This window comes from Haliotis cracherodii, unplaced genomic scaffold (genome assembly GCF_022045235.1).
Source record: "Haliotis cracherodii isolate W230 unplaced genomic scaffold, xgHalCrac1.p SCAF_4, whole genome shotgun sequence".
Lineage (NCBI taxonomy): Eukaryota > Metazoa > Mollusca > Gastropoda > Lepetellida > Haliotidae > Haliotis > Haliotis cracherodii.
Genome location: NW_027266297.1, coordinates 30102532 through 30114935, shown reverse-complemented (window position 1 = coordinate 30114935; position 12404 = coordinate 30102532). Strand labels below are relative to the sequence as shown.

Sequence of the window (12404 nt, the reverse complement as noted above, 5' to 3'; positions counted from 1 at the left end):
TTATTTTTTGTGTTTATACTAACTTGCCATTTTACTGTTGAGAAACATTTCCGATTTACGATTATATTTTACCAATAAGTACTGTTTTATTATCCCTTTACCATGTCATTCGTGGACAAAATGTTCATTTCCAATCAAAGTGTCATTTGAGAAAAACATTTACATTAACTAAATTTAATTTAAATCGCTAAAGAATTGGTGTTCAACGTAAGCAACTGTTTAAGAGATGAGTGCTATTGGATATAACCCAATTTCCCCGGTATTATACGGGTACAAACAATACCTCGTATTCCGTGTGAGGGCAAGCGCGGCTCAGTCGCCTAAGCCGCCGAAATTCGCTATGCAGAGTTACGTTCCATGAACACACCAGCAACCTATGATTGTGGGTTGGAATCACTGATCGCCCTGATTATGGTTCTAGGTCTGTTAGCACCTTACCAGTGCTCGTGGGTTTCACCAAAGTGGTAAACATATGAGACCTGCATCACTTCGGGGTTTTCTCTCACTGACGCCGTGATATTACTGGAATACTGTTCAGAGCGGCTTTAAACCCAACTCACTCACTTTGACGTTCGGTTGAGGTTCTGTATGTTTTACCTGTAGTAATCCCCGAAATGTGTAGTTTCCCGTTGAAAGGATGTATTTTTTTGTGATGACATGTTCTTGTTCTGCTACTGCGAGACTTTCGCGATGTTATCTTGGGTTTTGCAGGATTTCTCGACTCAGAGCCAGTAGAAACAGATGTCTTTGTAAGAAGCATAACGATGGCCAAAAAAGCAGTATTTTCTAAATTTCATGTTTTGTTAGTATATTTTTGTGCGACAACTTTGAAACTTGTTATACTGCCATGTTTTTGGTGAACGTCCCTGTCAAGGTCGTTTCAGAGATTCAAGGGTAAATCTCAGCCCATGCACGGATAATGTTACACATAGCTTCTGCTATTGTACACTGATGACGTTCTGTACCACTTGAGAATGTTAGGTTAGACCACCTTGAACCGATGTTTAATCGTTGAAATGGTTAGTTTAACCCCGAGGCTGGTAGCAGTGTTTAACTGACTATTGCAACGATTAAACACCTGACCCGAATGGTGTAATCTATTTAAGCAAAAGAACTCTCAAACCTGAAATGTTTAAACAACATTGTTTTGGTAACCATATTTAAAAAATACTCAAGAACCTTTTAACTGTGAGAGTCTACCCTATGTAATGCACGTGAAATATGTTTCCAGAGCCGTATGTTTAACTGTGAGTCTACCCTATGTGATGCAGATGAAATATGTTTCCATGGCCTTTCGCATGTGCATTTCGCTCTCTCGTAATTTTCCCTTCTAAACTCCACATGATTTCTTCTCTATAGCCGTGGCAGAAGACACACATTTGTCAGCCTTCGGCGAATTGCGCGGGTTCTAATCCCACTAGCGACACATTTTCGTGTAATTGTTCCATCATAGTAAATAAAAGGTGGAAAAAGTAGTTGTTTTTAACTTACAATTCAGTTCGTTCATGTATGGTCAAACACAAAGGTTGAAAAATAGTTAATATTTATTTACCCAAAACAATGAGACATTGAACCTTTGAGGGATTGTCTCAAAACGTTAGGAATTAATTATTGACTCCACTTTTGAACTGGTCCCTAATCAGAATCTTACTGCATGTCGTCGTATTATTGCTGACGACGCAGTAAAACGCGTCACTGTAAGCCACTGCTGTTACGAAGTAGTAACCGTACAAGCTTTGGGCCTCCTTCCCAAAGTAATAGTCCGGGTTTTTAAAAAATAGTTGAGGATGCAATGCGATGGAGCCACCAACGATTCTGGCGACAGCATTCATGTGGCACAACAAAAAAATCACTGTGAGCCGTTTACTTGTCAGATACAAGGACACATCACTTGTTTCATAAATAGCTTCTACCGAAAGTATATCTGTAACACAAAGAGTTCATTCCAGTGTGTGTCTATAAAACAAAGACAAATGTATGCAGCATGATAGGAATTTGGCACTGGTTCTTTTGTCCAAACAAAAAAATTTGTTGCTTCAGGTAACTAAGGACGGAAAAAGCTTTACTAAAAGTATCTAAGATTTCGGAGTTTTTTCCTTTTCATCATCATTTAGTATGGAGATGTCGTAATGAAATTGCATCACAATGCCGACAATTGCGACATCATCGGTTGAAACTGGTTAGCTCTACCTTCACGTACAAGACACTGGCTATTGCTGTTTACAAACTGAAAAAGATGAAAGAGTGATTTTGGATGATGAAAAGAATCTCATCCCATTATTATATGTATAGTTTTAACAATTTATCAACACGAGAGAGAGATTCTCAAAATATATATTTCATCACAAGGACCAGTGAGTTTCTACCTTGTCTGACATGTTATACTTTGTTAATTTTTTCATGGTTTATGGTTGAAACTAGGTCTGATCTATTCAGTTTTAATGTTTTCAAGGATAGTCAAGAATTATTTTGTTATACTCATAAAGTATTTCTTTGAGGTGAACATCATTATCAACCTCGGGGACATTGCGGGTCCACAGCAAACTGTGACTTGGTTGACTGATGGATGAGGTGGTCAGGCCCTGTGACTTGGTTGGTTGATGGATCAGGTGGTCAGGCCCCGTGACTTGGTTGGTTGATGGATTAGGTGGTCAGGCCCTGTGACTTGGTTGACTGATGGATGAGGTGGTCAGGCCCCGTGACTTGGTTGGTTGATGGATCAGGTGGTCAGGCCCTGTGATTTGGTTGGTTGATGGATCAGGTGGTCAGGTCCTGTGACTTGGTTGACTGATGGATCAGGTGGTCAGGCCCCGTGACTTGGTTGGTTGATGGATCAGGTGGTCAGGCCCCGTGACTTGGTTGGTTGATGGATCAGGTGGTCAGGCCCTGTGATTTGGTTGGTTGATGGATCAGGTGGTCAGGCCCTGTGACTTGGTTGACTGATGGATCAGGTGGTCAGGCCCTGTGATTTGGTTGGTTTATGGATCAGGTGGTCAGGCCCTGTGACTTGGTTGGTTGATGGATCAGGTGGTCAGGCTCTGTGACTTGGTTGACTGATGGATCGGGTGGTCAGGCCCTGTGACTTGGTTGGTTGATGGATCAGGAGGTCAGGCCCTGTGACTTGGTTGGTTGATGGATCAGGAGGTCAGGCCCTGTGACTTGGTTGATTGATGGATCTGGTGGTCAGGTTTGGTGACTTGTTCGAAGATCTCCTACTGTGGTATATTGTTGACTGCTATGAAAACCAAAGTTTACCAAAAGTAGTGAGTGAAAAGAGTACTTTTCGCTGGTGGTAATACAATATTTATATACTCACCTCCAAAAGACACCGAACTAAAGAAACATTTGGAGAAGTAGTGAGTGATTGAGTATGGTTGTACGCCGCTTTTAGCAATATTCCAGCAATATCACGGCGGGGGACGCCAGAAATGGGCTTCACACATAAAACCAAAACCAAACTCACTCACTCACTCGTCCCGAAATGTGCCGGTTCTCATACTGTACAGTACGTAGAGTCTCTCAAACAAACCTTGAAACAAAAATATCCGAAAACTCCCAAATAAGTCCAGATTTCTTCCGTTTCAGGCTGCAAATAGAGATTGTCTGAATGTTAGTTTACCCTAAACCCTGGATATTATTACGCTTTACCAATAGGCTTCCCGACCGCCCTTGGAGAAATACAGAAGTTAAGAACCACTCGATGACAGAACTTACAACCAGTCTTCATTCTTATCGCGAGACAGCCCCATCACACCTTTTGTGAGACATTTAGTGTGGCGCCTTAAGGATTCTTGTAGAACAGCAAGTCCATGTTAATATTTTATTTGGTGACACTGTTGGTACAGTGGTCAAAGGTGTTGCAACAGAGTTGTGTTCCTTAGGCTTACCAGGAACTTAATATCGTTGGTTTGAATCCAACATTCGTCCAGATTATGCTTCTAGGCCTGTCACCACCCTATCCTTCCCGTGAAGATCCGGGTTAGAAAAGGTCTAGGTCTTCAGCAACCCATGCTTGTTGTAAAAGACGACTAACGGAATCGGGTGGTCAGGTTCGCTGCCTTCGTTGATGCATGTCATCGTATCCAAATTGCGTAGATCGATGCTCATGATATCAATTACTGGATTGTCTGCTCCATCTTGATTATTTACAGCCCGCCGTCATATGGCTGGAATATATCTGAGTTAAACAACAAACAAAACATACCAGTGCTCGTACATCTGAAATAATGTTCAGTGTTTTGAAAATGAGGCTAAAACAGGTACAATATTCGAGTCGCGTGAGGGATTTCTATGAAAGCAAAACACATACTGTGTTGAATCGACCATGCTTATAGAAAAGGTTTCGTTCCAGTCGGAAATAAAAGACAAAGGGTCTCTTTCACTGGATACAATAATCACTTCTGTAAGTATAAAAGGACTTATCAGAATGTGTATACAACGCAGGTCGACGGTTTTGATGTGTAACCCTATTATTAGGTGATAATTCTTTGATGTTATGATTCCGGTAATGACATCCTAAAGTTATATGTGGAGGCCACATTTCGGCCGACAAACTGACATAACTGTAATAGTTAACATAAAAGGATGATTTCCATCTCAAACACCAGCTATGTCTGTCTGTCTAATCTCACTGAATTCATTTTCCTTTAATAATTCCAATTGATTTCTAAAGTTGTTTTTCTCTTTGAATTATAAAAATAGTTGGGATCAAAATATGTTGCTTTTCTTGCGATAATTTAAAGTTTGTCCGTTATTTGATCTTTGCACGTCGACTTTCTGGTGTACCCCGCTGTGACATTGCTGAAAGATTGCTAAGAGCGGCCATACTCACTCACTGAGGCGCCGCAATTCGCTGTGCAGAGTTGCGTCCCTTAGGCACGCCAGAAACCTATGATCGTGGGTTGGAATCCCGGTTCGCCCCATCATGTTTCTGTCTGTCAGCACCGAGCCCCTGCCCTTGGGTTTCACTAATGTGGTAACGCCCGAGACTTTCATCACTTCCGCCTTAACCCCCACATTAAGCTGACACAACATGATATGACTGGGATATTGTTAATCACTGACTAAACCTCTTCAAATACATTCTATGCTCAGAATACGTCACCACCTCAGAAACCACAGGATCAATCAAGCTGGTACTTAGCATGCTTGTTCTCTATCAATATGACCGCCATTTTGTTTTTTGTAAACAAGTTCAATCATTTTCCACAAGGTATTTCTTCTGCATGATAAACTCGGCTCTCGTGTTTGCCTCCTGAAAAGGATGTAGTGTGATTAAATTAACAATAAATGGGGTACTTTTACTATTTAGGTGTAATTCTTAGGGGTGTCTTTCATTTCCAGAGCAGACCTCGCAATCTGAAACTTTGCACAAAACATTTGAAGAGCAAGTTATTAGCCACAATAATAGTTTTGCCTTTCGGTTTTGTTGTTGTTGACTTCATTTAGTGAGTAGGGAACCTGGATGATAGGTCGCCGAGTCATACTTTTGTATAAATCATAACATTTATAATTATTACCAAATTGTTCTTAAAATTCTGCTTTCAGGTAGTGTCTACCCATCTGACTTCCCAAAATGACGAAGAAGATTACCGTCCTCGTTTGCGGGGGAGGCAATGGCGCCCACGTGACAGCTGGTCTCGCTGCATCACGTGATGACATTGAAACTAGGGTGCTCACGACGTTTTCTGACGAGGCAGAAAGATGGACGAACATCATGAAGGAGAACGATCTCAGGATTACCGTCGATGAAGGTGACATAAAAAGCGGAGAATCGGTAGATTTTAAGGTTAAACTCAATTGCATCACCAAAGACCCGTCGAAGGCGGTTCCGGGTGCCGATGTCATAATTTTCACTGTTCCAGCGTTTGCCCATCAGAGCTACCTCGAAGCCATTGAGCCCTACATTCAACCTAACACCACCATTGTTGGAATGCCCGGTCAGCCTGGGTTTGAGTTCCAGGTGTTTGATGTGCTTAAGGACAAGGCCAAGCAGTGTGTCGTCATGTCGTTTGAGTCTTTGCCTTGGGCATGTAGGATCGCCGAATTTGGCAAATTTGTTCAGATCCTGATGGTAAAGGTAAATCTTATGGGATGTATAATTCGCGGTCAGAGCAAGCCTTCGTATGATCCAATGGAAGCTGTTCAGAGAGTGATGGGAAAAGCACCTATTCTTACCCAGGCGAATAATTACATTGAACCAATACTCGCCACTAAGTCTATCATCCATCCTCCGATAATGTACGGTAAATGGAAGGACTGGGATGGTAAACCCATTGAAAAGAAGCCCCTGTTCTACCAAGGTCTTGACGAAGAGCAAGCTCGTTATCTTGGCGGTATAAGTGACGAGTTGGTGGCGACGGCAAAAGCTATTGCGGCACAGAAACCGGAAGTGGATCTTTCCGGTGTCCTTCACCTTTACGACTGGTACCTTCGCGATCACAAACCATACATCAAAGATACAACCAGTCTACTAACTGTCTTGCAGACAGACACGGCATATGACGGCCTTGTCCATCCGATGAAGGAAACAGAAGATGGCAAATTTGTTCCCGATTTTCGCTACCGGTACTTGACAGAGGATGTCCCGAACGGCCTGGTGGTGACCAAAGGGCTAGCCCAGATCGCGGGCGTCCCCACACCCTTCCATGATGAGGTGATAGCCTGGTGTCAGAAGCAGCTGGGCAAGGACATCATTGTTGGTGACGAGCTGAAGGGGAAAGATATAGGCAGTACAAGATGTCCCCAGCGTTATGGCATCAACACTATGGATGCTCTTGTTAATATCATGTGAACAATGACGCTGTCTTTGACGTCAGGAAAACGTAATTGGCATAACAAGTAGGTCGTTCAGGGACGGACCATTCATATTCGGGGAGGGGTGGTGGTGGGTTGTTCTGGAGTATTACCGAAAAAAATGAACTATCACAAAACATTATTTAAAAGATAATTAATTATGCTTCATTTTATTGAAATAAAAGACATTATCTCCCCCCAAAAATACATTGGTCCAAGGTGTTTACATTACATAATATTCAAGCTCACAAATCTCCAGAAATCCCAGCCCCCTCCGAATATCATATGATCGGCCCTCTATGCAGAAAAACCTGAGGAATGTTTTTATGTTATAGGAAAATTGTTGATTTTGATTGGAGTCAACATAATGGTATGTTCTCCCAGGACGCAGGCAACAGCGTGCTGTTACGTGTGACGTTACCTCAGGGACAAAATTGCCCGGATGAAAGAATCATCAATACACTTGCGATACTCGATAGCAGAATGCCATGCATTGCTTTCGTAGCGCTTAAACCTGAAACCCATGATCAATCTCATTAGAATCAGATCTTAGTTCTCGCTATCGCTAAACAAAGATCTGAGGACATCCTATTACGGGTCACGTCAGAACAATCTTTCATCCGACCAATCAAAGCGTCGCCTATCGGATCGTGAAAGTGTTATCGGAATGTGTTTCCTAATCATGCAACCTCGAAAACGTTAACACGGGGTATTCCGAACGACAGTTACGGCTCTACGAGTGATTCCGTCAAAATTATCGTCTATCTCTCGCTTCCGTGGGCTAAACATTTGAACGGAGGAGGTGTTGCCCAGTGCGTGGGAAGCACTGCCATACAATCTCTGCCATATATTAGACATTCTGGAATGTTCGTTTGTTCAGTTTTCAAAATTTTAATCGAGAACTGTGTCAACATATTTTACAAGCGTAGTCTGAAATGGAAGTTGCCAGCTTGAAACGAGTGCCGTAAAGCTCGAGAAAGCTGTTTTCTAATTGGCTGATGTCGACTTCTTGTTAGTCATTTCAGTGGTCGGTCAAAGTTCGCGAAAGGTCGTTCTGACGTGACCCGTAATGGGACGCCTCAGATCTTTGTTCTGTTCAGCGGCAGCGAGAACATCTGATTTTAATTAGATTGAACCCATGATTTAACGATCATGGTGTTTTGAAATAACACAAAAATCGCCTATCTGAAGGTTGTCGAATCAGCTGCTTACCAATGTACATTCCCTTAGCATTAAGGCTCTTGTTACAGTTCGAACTATAGTTTGAAAGAGTATTTACGATCCGTCTATATTATTCCTTGGCATTAGATATTTTTAGCGTAGTTGTCTCGGGGATGTCCATTGCGGAGCGTATATTCTCCTCGTGTAGAATCTTATCCAGAATGTTTTTGTTGTTTTTAACTTTGTTTTACATAAAGGTAGATGTACTGTGTGTGTTGTGATTTAACTACTTTGTTAACTTTCCATTCTTTTTATTGTTTATGTATTCAAGATGCAAGATCTTGCCATGCGGAAAGTCCACTCGATAAAGTAAATACAGTAAACTACGGTTATAACGAACTCAAAGGGACTACTAATTTTAGTTCGTTATAACCGTAATTCGTTATAAGCATATATACAGCATAACTACTGCAAATAGTCGGAACTAAAAAATGAGTTCGTTATATCCGTCAGTTCGTTATAAGCGTGTTCGTTATAACCGTAGCTTACTGTATATCGTCGAGATCCGCAAACGGTTGTTACTCCATTGCACCATGCTATTTCTGTGTGAAATATGCTTAAGATAGGGCGTATTGTCTGAAAGTAAGCCACACTCTTCCTGATAACATTTGCCAATTCGTATATATATATAACAAATATATCCTATATATAATATTTGCATATATCTTCAATGGCAATTACCTCATCACAGGGATACATATAATACGTTTCTTGATAATAATCGTGTATAAATAAACTATATAATGCTAGGGAGCACGGGTGGCCAAGTCGTCTAAGTTGCGTCCCTTGGGCACGCCAGAAACTTATGATTGTGGGTTCGAATCCCGGTTCGCCCTGATTATATTTCTAGGTTTGTCAGCACCATAACGTGCTCGTGGGTTTCACCGAAGTGGTAAACGTCGGAGACCTGCATCACTTCGGGCTTTCCTCCCACATTAAGCTGACATGGCGCGATATAACTGTAATACTGTTATAAGCGGCGTTAAACCCAACTCACTCACTCACTCACTATATAATGCTAGTTGATTGTTATAGCTTGGACCGGTGCGCCCAGTACAAGACCGCCGTCATATAGCTGGAATACTGCTGAGTGCGGTGTTAAACAACAACGATCAAACAGTACAAAATATCTGCTGAGCCCAAGTTCAAGGTAGCAGTGGTATGTCTTTATGCAAAATTAACTTAATGATGTGCAAATACTTCCACATACCAAAGATGTTATCAAATGCTCAAAGCTGTTGTTATGCTTAAACAATAGTATTCCAACATGGCGCTTCTGCCAAAGAATGCTCAATAAAATCCATACCGACGTGTTTTGCGTGCACTTTTACTGTCACAGATCGGGTGTCGCTGTTTATTGTTACGTTTGTATGAAGAACGTGACACCATTCTGTCTTTGTACCGTCTTTATGAATTTTTGAAGTTAATAAATTGACTGTTCTCGCGGTTTTGTGTGCTCTTCATTTCTTTTATAGGCTTTAAGTTTCAGCTAAATTTAAGGAACACCCGATTATTTCATATTACTAAAGTTATTATGCCATGACATATTAACTATTCTACCTTGACTTTGAAGAATGCTTGATTCTGATTGGTTAAGGAGAAGTATCCTCCTTTCTGATGCCACGTGGTAAACGTCTGAGATAGGGCTGGGACGGGTAACTGGGGTACCTGGTTCGGGTGGGTAGTGTGTAGAACCCGTGATACATTGTTCCATGACAAAAAAATCACTATATAACTACACGGTTACACGACAATTTTAAGTCTCTAATTTCTTCATGACTATGAACACGTTCCTTCTGAATTAAATATAACTTCAGTCAACTTCAGTGTATGCATGACCATGTATACGTGCATCTAAAATCTTTCTACCAGGGCTACTATCAAACTATTACCAGTCCGACATTTTGTACCTCTCTTGACACCAACAGCGGGTACCCGGGCAGGGTCGGGTAATAGGGGTGTGGGTACCCGAGTAGTAAATTGGGACTCGTCCCAGCCCTAGTCTGAGACCTGCACCACTTCGGGCTTCCCGGTGATGTAAGTGGATATTGTAACAAAGCGGCGTTAATCCCAATTCACACACTCGTGAAGATCCGGGGTAGAATAGGTCTTCAGCGAGAGAGAGAGATTTGAGGGATTTTACGACCGCTTCAGCCGTCGGCTATTTCGCAGTCGGGGCCAGACGGGTTTTAAATAAATAATACAATACTGGGGAATAAGAATATAATCGGCTGGCCCAAAAAACTGTAAATGAAAGGTGAAAAGAAGAAATGAAAACAGTAAAGGTGGTGAAGAGGGGTAAGAGAATTTAGTGGCTACGTATGAAACTGGAAGAAACCTAGTCTACTGTAAGGACCTAGTGGGAGAGACAGGTAATGGAAATGATCAGTTAAGCTGATATGCTAGTGAATTAATATAACTATTAAGCAATAATTAAAAAAAAGAAAAAAGAAAAGAAGGTAAGGTAGGGGAGGTAACCTAATCTAGTAAAAATTGGACTCTTGGCTATGGGGGGGGGGGGGGGGGGGTAGGCGGGAGTATAGGGAGTATAGGGGGTGACGGTCGTGAGCGAGTTGGCTTGGCTTGGGTAGGTGGCTGGGTAATTGATCATGTTTCTGCGTGGCTGGATACAGGAGAATTTGTTGCGCGGACGTCGGAGGGGACGATCCCCGCTAGTATAAGTGGCTCGATGAATGAACATGGTTCTCTTGCCACCAAAAACCTCGCCTCACATTGCCAATGGCAAGTCCATGACGACACTTGGGGAAGCGATCACCTTCCTATACTCACCTACATAGGTAGCCCACCACAATTAGAGGAACAGCCTGATCCTCAGCCCACATGGGACTATGCAAAGGCTGACTGGCCTAAATTCAGGAAGGAATGTATATCATTCAAGTCCTCAGAAATTGCCTCGGATGATCCTGATCTTTTTTGCCAAAATCTCATCTCAGCAATTATTGCCGCAGCTGAAAAATCAATTCCAAAAAAGGACCACAAAACTGGCAAAACGTCGGTACCATGGTGGAACAGGGAAATAGCAAAAGCTAGGAGAGTGAGAAAGAAAGCCCTAAATAGGTCAAAAAGGGATAAATCAGCCTTTGCCCAAGTCCGAGCAGCCAGGACGAAAGTAAGACAACTCATAGACGATACTAAAAAAGAGTCATGGCAGACCTTCTGCAAATCCCTTTCTGAGAAAACAAATGCTAAAACAGTCTGGAGCAAAATACACGCAATCAGGGGTAAGCGGAAACCCACAAAAATTCCCAAGTTAGCCAACGCCCATACAGTCAAAGAAAAGGCCAACATTTTAGCTGAGCACTTCTCATCTGTCAGCAGCAACACAAATTGCAGCGAAGAATTCAAACAGGAAAAAATGCTTATGCCTAAGATCTCAAAACGGCCGCAAAGCAAGCATCTGGTATACAATATACCATTTACTGTGACAGAGTTTGATGATGCGATACAACATAGAAAAGGCACAGCACCTGGTCTTGACACAACCAGCTACGAGATATTGAAAAACCTACCTGATCAAACCACAGGCTTACTCACTGAGTTGTATAACACGATATGGTCCAAAGGAGAAGTCCCAAAAGCATGGAAACATGCTGCGGTTATCCCGCTGCTAAAGCAAGGGAAAGAAGAAGCCCTACCAAACTCCTATCGACCGATCTCACTCACCTCAAACATGTGCAAAGCCATGGAAGCCATGGTTACAAAAACGCTCATGCATCATCTTGAAACTGGCAATCACATAAAACCTGACCAAAGTGGCTTCAGGAAGGGACACTCGTGTCTAGATCATATTCTAAGACTGGAATATGAAATAAAAAAAGCCCAATTAAACAGACAATACCTAGCCGCAGTATTTCTGGACTTCAGCAAAGCCTTCGATATGGTATGGCATGACGGACTCCTCTCAAAACTATCACAAAATGGAGTTGAAGGGAACATGGCAAACTTCATAGACAGCTTCCTGCAAGACAGGTCGCTATCAGTTAAAATAGGAAACAATCGATCGGATCCTATGGCACTGGACAATGGCACGCCACAAGGCAGCATCATAAGCCCAACCCTGTTTAATATCATGATCAATGATCTTTTTGACCATGTCAACTCTCCTACCCAAACTTCTAAGTTCGCTGATGACGGAGCAATATGGGTAAAGCACAGAGATATCTCACAAATCAGAAAAAAACTCCAGTCAGCCCTGGACGGAGTAGATCAATGGTGCAATAAATGGGGATTCACCCTTTCAAGTGAAAAAACGGTTGGAGTTCTATTCAAACGCCGGGGGAAAGATGCTATGATACCCCGTGTCTCCATAAAAGGCAAACCTATCAAATTCGAAAAATCTGCAATATTTCTTGGAGTTATCCTTGATC

The 12404-nt window shown here is 42.2% G+C and overlaps 1 protein-coding gene across 1 annotated transcript; it reads left to right on the top strand.

The window, feature by feature from the left end:
- The first annotated feature begins 5575 nt into the window (after positions 1-5575).
- On the top strand, positions 5576-6793 carry LOC139480152 (opine dehydrogenase). The gene has a single exon (XM_071263186.1). It carries the CDS (start codon positions 5576-5578, stop codon positions 6791-6793), a length of 1218 nt encoding a protein of 405 aa, XP_071119287.1.
- Positions 6794-12404: the final 5611 nt, after the last annotated feature.